Source organism: Salmo salar, chromosome 01, assembly GCF_965601325.2.
Source record: "Salmo salar chromosome 01, fSalSal1, whole genome shotgun sequence".
In the NCBI taxonomy this organism is placed as follows: Eukaryota; Metazoa; Chordata; class Actinopteri; order Salmoniformes; family Salmonidae; genus Salmo; species Salmo salar.
The window spans coordinates 64,879,535-64,896,762 of NC_138291.1; the positions used below are offsets into that span (position 1 = coordinate 64,879,535).

General features: G+C 40.0%; 1 protein-coding gene across 1 annotated transcript in view; it reads left to right on the forward strand.

Annotated features, from left to right (window-relative positions):
* Window positions 1-17,228, forward strand: part of LOC106607182 (protocadherin-15) — a 177,025-nt gene that overhangs the window by 133,220 nt on the left and 26,577 nt on the right. Inside the window, exons 11-12 of the mRNA XM_045720950.2 lie at window positions 9,594-9,800; window positions 16,552-16,686. Of these exons, the coding sequence (XP_045576906.2) occupies window positions 9,594-9,800; window positions 16,552-16,686 (342 nt within the window). The remainder of the gene's footprint in view (window positions 1-9,593; window positions 9,801-16,551; window positions 16,687-17,228) is intronic.

A 17,228-nucleotide genomic window follows, 5' to 3' on the forward strand; every position in this document is an offset into this window, starting at 1 on the left:
TCAAGTCACAGCTTTAAATTATGTTGCTCCCCTCTGCCCTCCACTCCTCTCTCCCCATTTCAACTTCACCTTTTCTCTCCTCTTATCCTTTCCTCCTCATCAGGATTACTTTAAAGAATTGTGACAATGCCTATTTCCCAACATGCATACTACCGTGCTTTACACTCTTATGCTCGGAGGACATTCTCTGTGGATGTTCTCTTGAGTACGCTCTTGTGAGGACAAGAGTGTGGAGAATGCATAAAATGTCACATCTGAGAAGCACTTGCAATCCCCCTACTGTATTACCCCACTCTGCACATCCACATTCACTGAACCTTCTTCCAACCAGGACAATGGCAATGAAGATGAAACAAGATATATACAAAGGAAACGTTTTACTACATATCATTCAGCCAGCTACAGTTGAAGTCGGAAGTTTACATACACTTAGGTTGGAGTCATTAAAACTTGTTTTTCAACCACTCCACACATTTTTTGTTAACCTATAGTTAACTATAGTTTTGGCAAATCGGATAGAACATCTACTTTGTGCATAACACAAGTAATAATTCCAACAATTGTTTACAGACAGATTAATTCACTGTATCACATATGGGTCAGAAGTTTACATACACTAAGTTGACTGTGCCTTTAAACAGCTTGGAAAATTCCAGAAAATGATGTCATTGCTTTAGAAGCTTCTGATAGGCTAATTTACATAATTTGACTCAGTTGGAGGTGTATCTGTGGATGTATTTCAAGGCCTACCTTCAAACTCAGGGCCTCTTTGCTTGACATCATGGAAAAATTAAAAGAAATCAGCCAAGACCTAAGAAAAAGAATTGTAGACCTTCACAAGTCTGGTTCATCCTTGGGAGCAATTTACGAACGCCTGAAGGTACCATGTTCATCTGTACAAACAATAGTACACATGTATAAACACCATGGGACCACGCAGCTGTCATACCGCTCAGGAAGGAGACACATTCTGTCTCCTAGAGATGAACGTACTTTGGTGTGAAAAGTGCAAATCAATCCCAGAACAACAACAAAGGACCTTGTGAAGATGCTGGAGGAAACAGGTCCAAAAGTATCTATATCCACAGTAAAACAAGTCCTATATCGACATAACCTGAAAGGCCGCTCAGCAAGGAAGAAGCCAATGCTCCAAAACAGCCATAAAAAAGCCAGACTACGGTTTGCAACTGCACATGGGAACAAAGATTGTACTTTTTGGAGAAATGTCATCTGGTCTGATGAAACAAAAATAGAACTGTTTGGCCATAATGACCATCGTTATGTTTGGAGGAGAAAGGGGGAGGCTCGCAAGCCGGAGAACAACATCCCAACCATGAAGCACGGGGGTGACAATATCATGTTGTGGGGGTGCTTTGCTGCAGGAGGGACTGGTGCATTTCACGAAATAGAAGGCATCATGAGGCAGGAAAATTATGTGGATATATTGAAGCAACATCTCAAGACATCAGTCAGGAAGTTAAAGCTTGGTTGCAAATGGATATTCCAAATGGACAATGACCCCAAACATACTTCCAAAGTTGTGGCAAAATGGCTTAAGGACAACAAAGTCAAGGTATTGGAGTGGCCACAACAAAACCCTGATGTGAATCCCATAGAAAAGTTATGGGTAGAACTGAAAAAGCGTCTGCGAGCAAGGAGGAATGGGCCAAAGTTTACCCAAATTATTGTGGGGAGCTTGTGGAAGGCTACCCGAAACATTTGACCCAAGTTAATCAATTTAATAGCAATGCTACTAAATACTAATTGAGTGTATGTAAACTTCTGACCCACTGGAAATGTGATGAAAGAAAAAAAAGCTGAAATAAATAATTCTCTCTACTATTATTCTGACATTTCACATTCTTAAAATAAAGTGATGATCCTAACTGACCTAAGACAGGGCATTTTTACTTGGATTAGATGTCAGGAATTGTGAAAAACTGAGTTTAAATGTATTTGGCTATGGTGTATGTAAACTTCCGACTTCAAATGTATATGTGAATCGTAATAATCTAGCTAACCAGATAGTTTATCAGGCTAAAGCTAATGTTATGCAAGGTAGATGTCAATTATTTGTGGGTAGCTAGCTAACAATGTTTTGTGTCTACCGTATCTGGCTAGCTAACAGTAGTAGCTAGCCAGTTAGCCTTATTGACTTACTATGGGCTTGTGATCTATGCACACTACAGTGGGTATTATAGACAGGTAAATATGCCAAGATTAACACAGCATGTATTTAGATGAATGTATCAAGATGAAATATTGTAGGCAGGCAACATATGAGATGTGAATGGGCAACATTTCACTCTAGTCATATTTCTGTGTGTACTTTTCATTGAAACTTGTATTGGTGCGTGTTTCAAAATATGTACAAAAGGATTACGCATTCAAGTAGTGCCATCTGTGCTCCGTTTCACAAACTTTGATTTGGACTCATACTCCAACCATCCCGTGTTCCAATTTGCGTGTTCGGCTCATGGTAGTATGCATTTTGAGAAACACCCAATATATTATGGTGGGAACAATATATTTATGAGAAATTATGCTCGTCTGACTGCACTCAATTAGTGCTAGGATATAGTTTCACATGTGTGTTAGGTTACAGTGTAACTGCCACTGAAACACATGGTGCGTTGCTGTGAGAGGTTAAATGGTTGACTGGCTGAGGGGACATGCACATTGATGTGTGCTAATGTGGCCTATTGCTGTAGTCATGTCTCCTACCAACTGTGCTGTAATAAATGCTAAAACAATGGACATAACATGTATGCCCCTGTGTTTGTATCACGTAGATTGTTTACAGTATCATATTATACACTGTCCATTACACAAGACACCAATATGATTTGGTAAAGGTTGAGTCCAAGTGTGTGTACACAGTACATTGATGATCTCTTAGCTGCTGGGTTGAATGCAGAAAGATATTTATGTCCCCCCCAAAAATACTAATTGGTTCCCCCCTACTCAGTGCATACAGTCTGATGATTGCCTCAAGCAAAAACGAATGCTGACATTTTTTTTTTTTTTAATCTGATTGCTGTGAATGCTTATCAAATTAGCCTGCTTAATAGTTACTGTAGGTTTAACAGCAAGGATCCACATGACAAAATAACATGATTTGAATGCACTTAATCGTTGCACTGGTTTTCCTGGTGAGCAGCATGAGAAGGCTAATTTGAGAGTGCTACTAGGAGTGAAGGCCTTTGCTTCAGCCCAGCTCAAACACACCTGATTCTACCAATCAGTTTTTCATCAGGACCTTGATTAGCTTTACTCAGGTGTGTTAGAGTAGGGCTGGAGTGAACGCATGCATACGCAGGAAGAGGCTCGGCCACCCTTGATGTAAACAATAACTAAATATTTTGGTCTTCAGTATCATTCAAAAGAGAAACTGAACTGGTAGCTAGTCATTTTAATTAGCGTCCATCCATCTCAGATTCAAGCATTTGTGTTAAGTGTCTACTAATAACAGGACTCTAATCCAAAGTGCATGTATGATTACATTTGCCAATACCGCAATATATCATTGGAATGAGTCTCTCGGAGATGATGCCCTTGGCATTTATATTCCCTTGGTAACGACTGACTCTCAAAAGTTTATGTTATTACAATTATGACTGAGTTCTTTTAGATGGTTTAGTATGTGGTGTTAGGTTCTGAACAAAGAGTAATAACTCAGACGGACGACTAGAAAAAGCGCAGGCCAAGTTTATTGATCCCAATGGGTCATCCAGCTGCAAAGACAAGGTATGATTACACAAGCACATATGTTTACTGTTTAACCTCCTACTAGGCAGAGTCAACTCATTCCATATCTAAGACAAGCCTTGGATTCATAATCATCTAATGTTGTTTGATCTAATTTTAATATTTAGCATTTCAATGGCCATAACGAATAGATATGGTGACCTCGGACACCCTTGTTTACTCCTCTTGACATTTCAAAACTGTGACCTGGTTCAAATAGCTCTTATTCTTTCCCCATTCACAGTAGAAGCCTGAAACAACGTTCTAAAAACTGTTGACATCTAGTGGAAGCCTCAGGAAGTGCAATATGACCCCACAGAGATTGTATATTGGATTGGCAATCACTTGAAAAACTACAAACCTCAGATTTCCCCCTTCCTGGTTGGAATCATTCTCAGGTTTTTGCCTGCCATATGGGTCCATATGGAAACTTTAGAGTGTTTTCCATCCAGATATACTAATAATATGCATATCCTAGCTTCTGGGCCTGAGTAGCAGACAGTTTACTCTGGGCACCTTATTCATCGAAGCTCCTCAATACTGCCCCCAGATCCCAAAGAAGTTAACCCCTTCAATGTAAACATATGTAATAGTACTTAGAGAAGTATCACTAACAGCTAACTCAAATTAACCTCTATGGGCTAGGTGGGACGCTTGCGTCCCACCTACTCAACAGCCAGTGGAATCCTGTGGCGCGATATTCAAATACCTTAGAAATGCTATTACTTCAATTTCTCAAACATATGACTATTTTCCACCATTTTAAAGACAAGACTCTCGTTAATCCGATTTCAAAAAGGCTTTACAGTGAAAGCAAAACATTAGATTATGTCAGCAGAGTACCCAGCCAGAAATAATCAGACACCCATTTTTCAAGCTAGCATATACTGTCACAAAACCAAAACCACAGCTAAATGCAGCACTAACCTTTGATGATCTTCATCAGATGACACTCCTAGGACATTATGTTATACAATACATGCATGTTTTGTTCAATCAAGTTCATATTTATATAAAAAAAAACAGCTCTTTACATTAACCTGTTGGGTCTAGGGGGCAGCATTTGCACGTCTGGATAAAAAAAATGTACCCGATTTAATCTGGTTACTAATCCTACCCAGTAACTAGAATATGCATATACTTATTATATATGGATAGAAAACACTCTAAAGTTTCTAAAACTGTTTGAATGGTGTCTGTGAGTATAACAGAACTCATTTGGCAGGCAAAACCCTGAGACATTTTCTGACAGGAAGTGGATACCTGATGTGTTGTATTGACTTTAAACCTATCCCATTGAAAAACACAGGGGCTTAGGAATATTTTGGCACTTCCTATTGCTTCCACTAGATGTCACCAGCCTTTACAAAGTGTTTTGAGTCTTCTGGAGGGAGATCTGACCGAACAAGAGCCATGGAACGATGATGTCCCATTAGACACCTGGCGCGCGAGTTCATGTTGGGTACCCTCGTTCCAATACGTTATAAAAGAGTATGCATTCGTCCACCTTGAATATTATTCATGTTCTGGTTAAAAAAGGCCCTAATGATTTATGCTATACAACGTTTGACATGTTTGAACGAACGGAAATATATTTTTTCCCCTCGTTCATGACGAGAAGTCCGGCTGGCTTACATCATGTGCTAACGAGACGGAGATTTTTGGACATAAATGATGAGCTTTTTTGAACAAAACTACATTCGTTATGGACCTGTGATACCTGGAAGTGACATCTGATGAAGAGAATCAAAGGTAATGGATTATTTACATAGTATTTTCGATTTTAGATCTCCCCAACATGACGTCTAGTCTGTATCGCAACGCGTATTTTTCTGGGCGCAGTGCTCAGATTATTGCAAAGTGTGATTTCCCAGTAAGGTTATTTTTAAATCTGGCAAGTTGATTGCGTTCAAGAGATGTAAATCTATAATTCTTTAAATGACAATATAATATTTTACCAATGTTTTCTAATTTTAATTATTTAATTTGTGGTGTTGACTTGACTGCCGGTTATTGGAGGGAAACGATTTCCTCAACATCAATGCCATAGTAAAACGCTGTTTTTGGATATAAATATGAACTTGATAGAACTAAAAATGCATGCATTGTCTAACATAATGTCCTAGGAGTGTCATCTGATGGAGATTGTAAAAGGTTAGTGCATCATTTTAGCTGGTTTTATGGTTTTGGTGACCCTGTCTTTGACTTGACAAAACATTACACACAACTCTTGTAAATGTACTGTCCTAACATACTCTAAATTTATGCTTTCGCCGTAAAACCTTTTTGAAATCGTAAAACGTGGTTAGATTAAGGAGATGTTTATCTTTCAAATGGTGTAAAATAGTTGTATTTTTGAAAAATTTGAATTTTGACATTTATTTGGATTCAAATTTGCCGCTCTTGAAATGCACCTGCTGTTGATGGAGTGCACCACGGGTGGCACGCTAGCGTCCCACCTAGCCCCAAGAGGTTAACATGTGACGTTCAGAACTAGCATACCCACCGCAAACTTCCGGTGAATTTACTAAATTACTCACGATAAACGTTCACAAAAAACATAACAATTATTTTAAGAATTATAGATACAGAACTCCTTTATGCAATCGCGGTGTCTGATTTTAAAATAGCATTTCGGCAAAAGCACATTTTGCAATATTCTGAGTAGATAGCTCGCCATCACGGGCTAGCTATTTTGACACCCACCAAGTTTGGCACTCACCAAACTCCGATTTACTATAAGAAAAATGTTATTACCTTTGCTGTTCTTCGTCAGAATGCACTCCCAGGACTTTTACTTCATCCACAAATGTTGTTTTGGTTCAAAATAATCCATAGTTATGTTCAAATATCCTCTGTTTTGTTCTTGCGTTCAAGACACTATCCGAAGGGTGACGAAGGGTGACGCGCCCGACGCGTTTCGTGACAAAAAAATTCTAAATATTCCATTACCGTACTTCGAAGCATGTCAACCGCTGTTTAAAATCAATTTTTATGCGATTTTTCTCGTAAAAAAGCGATAATATTCCGACCGGGAAACCCTGTTTACGTTCAAAGACAGAGAAAATAAAAACATGGTGTCGCCTCGTGCACGCGCCTCAGTCTTATTGTCCTCTGATCGACCACTATCCAAATGCGCTAATGTTTTTCAGCCAGGGGCTCCAAAGACATCATTCATCGGTTTGCCGCCTTCTGAGAGCCTATGGGAGCCGTAGGAAGTGTCAGGTTACAGCAGAGATCCTCAGTTTTCAATAAAGAGAGTGTAGAAGCCCAAGAAATGGTCAGAGACGGCACTTCCTGTAAGGAATCTTCTCAGGTTTTTGCCTGCCATATGAGTTCTGTTATACTCACAGACACCATTCAAACAGTTTTAGAAACTTTAGGGTGTTTTCTATCCAAAGCCAATAATTATATGCATATTCTAGTTACTGGGCAGGAGTAGTAACCAGATTAAATCGGGTACGTTTTTTATCCGGCCGTCCAAATACTGCCCCCTATCCCCAACAGGATATTCTAGTTTCTGGGCAGTAGTAATAACCGGATTAAATTGGGTACGTTTTTTATCCGGCCGTGCAAATACTGCCCCCTATCCCCAACAGGTTAAAAAAGTTTTAAAAACTGAGGTAAACCACAAAAACCTGAAAAAACAAAACCAAGAAAATGGAATTTGGAAAAAACAGTGGGCAAAAAAATTAAAAATGGATTGTAGCCCTTTCCTTCAGTCAATTACCAAAATAGCTCTCTTTGGCCTCATGGGTGGAATGTTATTCATATTTTTTTATTTTTGGGGGGTGAAAATCTGGTGTTTCTATGTCAAAAAGTTTTGTTATATTTCAGTCTTCCGTGATGTATATAAAGTGTAATAGTGGGATGCAAACTCATAATTGAATACATTTCAGCTCTATATCGGACAGCCCATAACCATGAGGTGAGGTGTATACTGGTTTTAAAGCCTATTTTTTTAAGACTACCAAGAATCACTCTGTGTGACCCTGATTTAGCCCACTGCAGTAAAATTATGAAAATGCCCTGCCAACATGTTTTGCTGTGTGTGACTGTGTGTCATCTTAAGAGTTTGTGTCATCCTGCAGCACAGCATTTTGGGGGAATTTTAGGTCAGGTCCAATATTGACTATGCACCCAAGAGGGAAAGAGGTTGGGACATCCTAGAAATGTTTTAGTGAAGTATAATATAATATTGCGACTTACAGTCAAGCGTGAATACATTTTTACGTATGGGTAGTCCCGGGAATCGAACCCAATATCCTGGCTTTGCAACGCTCTACCAAAATGCATGACAGGGTTATAAATGCTTTGTGAAGGCCTTTATTATGCAGTGGTTATCACACCCTTTATAAAGCAAGGCTTATGTCACATTTGACATTGGTGGTTATTTCACGCAGTTATGCCACATTTATGAACAATGTCATATGGTTATCAATTATTTGTAACACATTTATGTAGTGTTTATGAAGGCTTTATGAAGCCTTTATAAGCTGCACATCATTTAAAAAACATTTTTGAACAGACAGAAACTCTCTGTACTCCCTCGTCTTTCTCAGTAACTTTCCAGACAGATAGTTTGTTCCCCTTAATAAATACATTCTTATATAGTGCCAGTAATACAGTAAGTATATTTCACGTTAGAACCCAACAGTGGCAATCATGTTTCTCTTTGTTTACAGCATGTGTTACAGTCTAAGAGTAGTGTTGCCAATGAGCTATGACCTATTGTGATTGTATGTGCCATGTACAGTGTATTCAGACAGCATTTATTGAACTTGAAAAACAGAAATAGCTCACTTACTGTACATAAGTATTCACACCCCTGAGTCAATACTTTGTATAAGTACTTTTGCAGGTGATTACAGGTTTGAGTTGTCTTGGATATGGCTGTAACAGCTTTGCACATCTGTATTCGGGTATTTTCTCCCATTTTTCCTTGTAGATTTTCTCAAGCTCTGTTAATTTAGATGGGGAGTGGTGGTAAACAGCAAATATCAAGTCTTTCCACAGATTTTCAATGGGATCCAAGTCTGAGCTTCTGTCTGGCCACTCTCCCATGAAGCCCAGATTGGTGAAGTGCTGTAGAGACTGTTGTCTTTCTGGCAGGTGATCCCATTTTATAATTATTTTACCTATACTTAACTTGGCAAGTCAGTTAAGAACAAATTCTTATTTACAATGTTGGCCTAGGAACAGTGGGTTAACTGCCTTGTTCAGGGGCAGAATGACATATTTTGACATTTGCTGCTCGGGGATTCGATCCACCAACCTTTCGGTTACTAGCCCAACGCTCTAACCACTAGGCTACATGCCGCTCCTCATCTCAGACAAGGAACTCTGTAGTTCTGTCAGAGTGGTCAATGGGTTCTTGGTCACCTCCCTGACCAATGTCCTTCTTGCCCAGTTGCTCACTTTGGCCGGATGTCCAGCTCTAGGCAGAGACTGGGTAGTTCCATATGTTTTCAATTTCCCAATGATGGAGACCACTGCTCTTGGAAATTTTCAAAACTCTAGGAATGGTTTTATACCCTTCCCCAGATATATGCCTCATCACAATTCGATCTCGGAGATCTACGGACGTCATGGTATAGTTTCTGCTCTGATATGCACTGTCAACAGTGGGACCTTACATAGACATGTGTGTTTCTTTCTAAATCATGTCAACAAATAATAATAATAATAGAATACAATCAATTTTGAATTCATGCTGTACCACAACGAAATGTGGAATAAGTCAAAGGGTATGAATACTTTCTGAAGGCACTGTATGTTGTAAGTTGCATGTCAGTACATGTTACAGTGAGGTTCATAATACAAATAAACTTGTCTCCTTCCTTTAGGCTGAGCAGGACAATGGCCACCCCCTCCCAGCGTATGCTGACTTGATCATTGATATCCTGGATGAGAACAACCAGGCTCCATACTTCCAGTTCCAATCCTACCAGGGATACGTCAGCGAGTCCTCCCTAGTGGGAACCACCATCTCTGCCAGCTCCAACCTCACTGCCCCCCTGGGCATCATTGCCCTGGACAACGACATTGAGGAGGTATGGGAAAGTGCGCGTAAACAGACACAGACTCAGAAGTGAACACACACATAAACAATCTTGTACAACCAACCTTGTGGGGACACACATTTCAATCCCATTCAAAGTCCAATTTTCCCTAACCCCTAAACCTAACACTAATCTTAACCCTAAAACTAACCCTAGCTCCTAACCCTAAACCTAATTCTAACCCTAACACTAATTTTAATTCTAACCTTAACCCTAAACCCCCTAGAAATAGCATTTGACCTTGTGGGGACTAACAAAATGTCCGTAGTTCGTCAATTTTTTGTTGTTTACTATTCTTGTGGGGACTTCTGTTACGTTACAGGTTATTCTAAAATGGATTAACCTCTCTAGGGCCGGCGGGACGAAATCGTCCCACCTACGTAACAGCCAGTGGAATCCTGTGGCGCGTTATTCAAATACCTTAGAAATGCTATTACTTCAATTTCTCAAACATATGACTATTTTACAGCATTTTAAAGACAAGACTCTCGTTAATCTAACCACACTGTCCAATTTCAAAAAGGCTTTACAACGAAAGCAAAACATTAGATTATGTCAGTAGAGTACCCAGCCAGAAATAATCAGACACCCATTTTTCAAGCTAGCATATAATGTCACAAAAACCCAGAAGACAGCTAAATGCAGCACTAACCTTTGATGATCTTCATCAGATGACACACCTAGGACATTATGTTATACAATACATGCATGTTTTGTTCAATCAAGTTCATATTTATATCAAAAACCAGCTTTTTACATTAGCATGTGACGTTCAGAACTAGCATACCCCCCGCAAACTTCCGGTGAATTTACTAACAATTTACTAAATTACTCACGATAAACGTTCACAAAAAGCATAACAATTATTTTAAGAATTATAGATACAGAACTCCTCTATGCACTCGATATGTCCGATTTTAAAATAGCTTTTCGGTGAAAGCACATTTTGCAATATTCTCAGTAGATAGCCCGGCATCACAGGGATAGCTATTTAGACACCCAGCAAGTTTAGCACTCACCAAACTCAGATTTACTATAAGAAAAATGTTATTACCTTTGGTGTTCTTCGTCAGAATGTACTCCCGGGACTTCTACTTCAATAACAAATGTTGGTTTGGTCCCAAATAATCCATTGTTATATCCAAACAGCGGCGTTTTGTTAGTGCATTCAAGACACTATCCGAAAGGGTAAAGAAGGGTGACGAGCACGGCGCATTTCGTGACAAAAAAAATCTAAATATTCCATTACCGTACTTCGAAGCATGTCAACCGCTGTTTAAAATCAATTTTTATGCAATTTTTCTCGTAAAAAAAATGATAATATTCCGACCGGGAATCTGTGTTTAGGTAAAAAGAGGAAAGAAAATAAAGCACGGGGTCAACTCGTGCATGCGCCTAAGCCCATTGTCCTCTGATCGGCCACTTGCCAAAAGCGTAAATGTGTTTCAGCCTGGGGCTGCCTCGATATCATTCAGCTTTTTCCCGGGCTCTGAGAGCCTATGGGAGCCGTAGGAAGTGTCACGTTACAGCAAAGATCCTCAGTCTTCAATAAAAAGAGCCAAGATGAACAACAACTTGTCAGACAGGTCACTTCCTGTATGGAATCTTCTCAGGTTTTTGCCTGCCATATGAGTTCTGTTATACTCACAGACACCATTCAAACAGTTTTAGAAACTTTAGGGTCTTGTCTATCCAAAGCCAATAATTATATGCATATTCTAGTTACTGGGCAGGAGTAGTAACCAGATTAAATCGGGTACGTTTTTTATCCGGCCGTGTCAATACTGCCACCTACCCCCAACAGGTGAAATACATTGTTTTCCTCAGCAATCTACAAACAATACCCCAGAATGACAAAGCAAAAACAGGTTTTTAGACATTTTAGCTAATTTATGATATATATTTTTTAAATAATGAAAATCCTTATTTACATAAGTATTCAGACCCTTTGCTATAAGACTCAAAATTGAACTCAGGTGCATCTTGTTTCCATTGATCATCCTTCAAATGTTTCTACAACTTGATTGGACTCCCCCTGTGGTAAATTCAATTGACTGGACATGATTTGGAAAGGCACACACCTGTCTATATAAGGTCCCACAGTTGACAGTGCATGTCAGAGCAAAAACCAAGCCATGAGGTTGAAGGAATTGTCCGTAGAGCTCCGAGACAGGACTATGTCAAGGCACAGATCTGGGGAAGGGTACCAAAAAATGTCTACAGCATTAAAGGTCACCAAGAACACAGTGGCCTCCATCATTCCTAAATGGAAGAAGTTTGGAACCACCATGACTTTTCCTAGAGCTGGCCGCCCGGTCAAACTGAGGTAGAGTTCTTCTGTGGAGATGGGCGAACCTTCCAGAAGGACAACCATCTCTGCAGCACCACCAATCAGGCCTTTATGGTTGAGTGGCCAGACAAAAGCCAATCCTCAGTAAAAGGCACATGACAGCCCGCTTGGAGTTTGCCAAAAGGCATCTAAAGACTCTCAGACCATGAGAAACAATATTCTCTGGTCTAATGAAACAAAGATTGAACACCTTGGACTGAATGCCAAGCGTCGTGTCTGGAGGAAAGTAGTGTAGTGGAGCTAGTCGTACCCCTTGACTTATTCCACATTTTGTTGTGTTACAGCCTGATAATGCCAAATAATTGCCAAAAAATGGAAAATGAAATACAGAAATATCTAATTTACATAAGTTTTCACTCCCCTGAGTCAATATGTTTTAAAAGCACATTTGGTGTCTTTTTGGGTAAGTTTCTGAGTTTTCCACTCCTGGAGTGTGCAATATTTGCCCATTTTCAAAATGATCTGTCAAATTGATTAGTGATCATTGCTAGAGAACCATTTTCAGATCTTGCCATAGATTTCAAGTAGATTTAAGTCATAACTGTAACTTAGCCAATCAGGAACATTCACTCTCATCTTAGTAATCAACTCCAGTGTAGATTTGGCCATGTGTTATTGTCCTGCTGAAAGGTAAATTCATCTCCCAGTGTCTGGTGGAAAGCAGACTGAACCATGTTTTTCTCTAGAGTTTTGCCTGTACTTATCTCCATTCCGTTAATTTTCTATCTTGAAAAACTCCCCAGATTACAAGCATATCCATAACATCATGGACCCAATACTATGGTTGAAAATATGGAGAGCAATATTCAGTAATGTGTTGGATGTATTTGCCCCAAACATAACACTTTGTATTCTGGACAAAATGTTGATTGCTTTGCCACATTCTTTGCAGTTTTACTTTAGTGCCTTGTTGCAAACAGGATGCATGTTTTGGATTTTTTTTTTCTTTGTGGGCTTCCTTCTTTTCACTATGTCAATTAGGTTAGTATTGTAGAGTAACTTCAATGTTGTTGATCCATCCTCAGTTTTCTCCCATCACAACTCTGTAACTGATTTAAGTTACCATTGGCCTCATGGTGAAACCTCTCAGCGGTTTCCTTCCTCTCCAGCAACTGAATTAGGAAGGACACCTGTATCTTTTTAGTGACTGGGTGTATTGGTACACCCTCCAATGTGTAATTAATAACGTCCCCATGCTCAAAGGGATATTCAATGTCTGTTTTTTGTTTTTTATCCATCTACCAAAAGGTGTCCTTCTTTGCAAGCCATTGGAAAACTTCCATGGTCTTTGTGGTTGAAATTCACTGCTCAACTGAGGGGCCTTACATATAACTGTATGTGTTGGGTACTGCCTGCAGCACACCACCCTGCATCGCACTGTTGGCTTGCCTTTGAAGCTAAGCAGGGTTGACCCTGGTTGGTCCCTGGATGGGAGAACATATGCTGCTGGAAGTGGTGTTGACGGTCCAGTAGGAGGGACTCTTTCCTCTGACAAAAAACAACAACACCCCAATGCCCCAGGACAGTGATTGCCCTGTGTAAAGGTGCTGGGCATTGCCCTGTGTAAAGGTGCTGGGCTTTCAATTGGATGTTAAATGGGTGTCCTGATTCTCTGTGGTCATTAATGATCCCAAGACAATTATCATAATAGTAGGGGTGTTGGCTAAATTCCCAATCTGACCCTCATACCATCATGGCAAACTAATCATCCCCAGCTTCTAATTGGCTCCTCTGTCACTATTCCCCAGGTCGTTACTGTAAATGAAAATGTGTTCTTAGTCAGCATACCTGGTAAAATTAGGGTGTGAATCCTTTCTGATCAGTTAATATGGCTGATGGACCAGATCTGAGGAAGTGTTTCCCTCAACATATTTCCCTCAACATTTCTATGGATGGATTTTGGCTTGGCATGCCTCATAATATGAAGTAAAATGTCCACGTTTCAAACAATGAAGGAAAATGAAAATATAAATGCTGATAGGCCTAACCATCTTCTGGTAGAAGGAAAGGCTTTCCCAAAAAACTAAATTTAACCTCAATTTAATATAACTAGCTACAAAGTAGCCTATGCCTACCTGGCAGAATGATATCATGATTATTTGCATCAATCCAGTGGCTATTTCTTTTCATGTGCTCTACAGAAACACTGATAACAAACCAACAGTGCTAGGTGACTGCACACTTGAATTAAAATGTAACTACACAAACAAAATGTCTTAGATTTTTCCCATTCCTCAAAGTGGTCTCCTGATTTAAGTATTGTTGTGGACGTAGAACATCCAATCTTGTGAATTTCTGACTCAGTTGACAACCTCTTTTATCTTTTTAAATTTTAGGCCTACTAATTTATTAGCCTACTTGCACAGTACAGCTTGGGTCGGCCTGACTGTGAAATACGAATATGGGATTTATCATTTTACTGTAGGTCATTCAGAGTACATGTCACTGTTTCTCATAGAATTCTAAACACAAGGCGTCATTCCTTCGCATGGCGGGCAGTTTGGAATTTTTTTGGCAACATTTTAGTATACCCACTTCTCCAGGCACCACTACTGTATTATCACTGTTGCTGCTTTGTCTATTTGTTGTACCTGGTTCAAACAGGTAATGTATTTGTTGTACCTGGCCACCTGTAGGGAATATAGTGTTTTTTGGTGCTGTGATGACTAAAAGTTTGCCTTTAGGTTTTACTCTACTGCATGGTGTGTGTTCAAACCTCTTTCAATTCTTTCAGATGTGTGGCTTTGTTTCCCTCCAATGATCCCTGTCTTTATAGACAAGTCTAATGTGTTTGTATTTTGCCGTGTGTGCTTGTTTTTCTAGTCAAGTAAAAAAAAATATTTTAGTGGATAAATACACAGATCCCACAATACATTGAGTACATTCAGTGTGTGTGTATGTGTGTGTGTGTGTGTGTTTCTTCGGTTTTACTATCCTTGTGGGGAGCAGAAGTACTCACAAGGATAGTAAAGGAAGGACATTTTGGACAAGTGGGAACATTTCACAAGTCCCCACAAGGAAAAAGGCTATTTTAGGCTCAGGGGTTAAGTTTAGGGTTAGGGATATAATTAGAATTAGGAGTTATGTTTAGGGTCAATAGTTAGGGGGAGGTTCAGAGTTAGGGGTTTGGGGTTCAGGTTAGGGTTAGGTTAAGGGTTAGGTTAGCAGTTAGGGGAAAGTAGGATTTTGAATTGGAATCAATTGTTTGGTCCCCCACAAGGACAGTAAAACAAACGTGTGTGTGTGTGTGTGTGTGTGTGTGTGTGTGTGTGTGTGTGTGTTGAGGTGAGGATTCTGAAACGCTCACTATTTCAAACAGGCGCTGACAGGAATGGGTTTTCTAAGCAACTCAACAGCATTTAAATGGACGAAAAACAAACATTGAGACACACCAGGATACACACACCAGGATACAAGTTGCTCCACTCTGTTTGTGTTTTTGTCACCAGGACATTTATCTTTGTGTTGATGATGTTGAAAAGAATGTATTCATAATTTCCTCAGATGACACCTAACACATTAAGCTCCCCCACAGCCTGCCTGTCTCTCTCTCTCTCTCTCTCTCTCTCTCTCTCTCTCTCTCTCTCTCTCTCTCTCTCTCTCTCTCTCTCTCTCTCTCTCTCTCTCTCTCTCTCTCTCTCTCTCTCTCTCTCTCTCTCTCTCTCTCTCTCTCTCTCTCTCTCTCTCTCTCTCTCTCTCTCTCTCTCTCTCTCCCTTTCTCTCAGCAGGGTGAGATTAATAGAACACTGCACTTTGCAGCTCTAAAACAGATCAATGGGCAAAGAAGTGTGGATGTTTAGCAGACAGGCAGGCCCTTAATGACTGACATGAATCAACCTAACAACCCAAGCCTACTTCAATCTCCCTTGTACCAACAGGAAATTAAGTTGATTTGTTTGGGAAGTTATAAAACAGTATTGAAGTGTTTCTATTATCTAGCTATGTGTCCCTACTTTTAGGCCACATTACTCCCTAGGCCTACTCCGTTTTATATTCATATCGACAGATCACATACAAGATTGATATTAAGGCATCACATTAACAATTATACACAATGTTATACTTTCAAACGGCTCTACTATATAGTACAGTATGCTGAGAAACGCCTAGGTTTTTGTAACCTTTCACATACTGCATACTGTAGCTTGTGGCCAGAGCCACAATGAAACACTTACAATTGCAGTGCGGGGGTATAGAATCATAGGATTTCTTAGAATTTCCTCAAAGCCTTCCCCTTTTCTCAGTACTGTGTTCTCAGTACTATGTTGTCTTTGTCAGCAGGCTGACTTGTTTTGTCTCTAATAGTTTTTCTTCAGTGGCATGGCTGCCGACTTGAGTAAGGTCATGTCACCGTGGTAACATTCTTTTCTCCGATGGCTTTTCTTTTTGTAGAGCAAAGACCCCCTGGTGACAGTGACTCTGGACGACTTGAGCACCACCTTTGACATAACCCCGACCGGCATCACCCGCTACCTCAGACTGCTCAAACCCGTGGACAGAGAGAAGCAGATGACCTACACCTTCATGGTAGGCTTCGATCCAACCTCATCCACACATATTACCAAGTAACCTTTGGAACCCTTTGGAGATGGAATTAGCTCTTTTGGATCTTGCAACCAAAGGTCCTAGTGTGCACCCGTCCGTGAGGGGGGTTGTAGGGGGTGGTGTGTGTGTGTGTGTGTGTGTGTGTGTGTGGTGTGTGTGTGTGTGTGTGTGTACATGGACTTGTTCCGGTGATAATACACTGTAGTAATGATATGCAGATATAGGCTTTAATCGTTGCCCTACTGTCATTGGAATGATCCGTATGTCACGTTCTGACCATAGAAAGCTTGTATTTTCTATGGCAGAGTAGGTCAGGGCGTGACAGGGGGTTTTGTCTAGTTTATTTATTCCTATGTTGGTTCTAGTTTCTTTTTTCTATGTTGGGGATTTTGTCTAGTTTCTGTATTTCACTGTGGGGTTCTAGTTTCTGTATTTCTATGTTTTTTTGGGGGGGGGATGATCGTTGTCTCTAATTGGGGATCATATTTAAGTTGTTGGTTTTCCCACTAGGTTTTGTGGGAGAT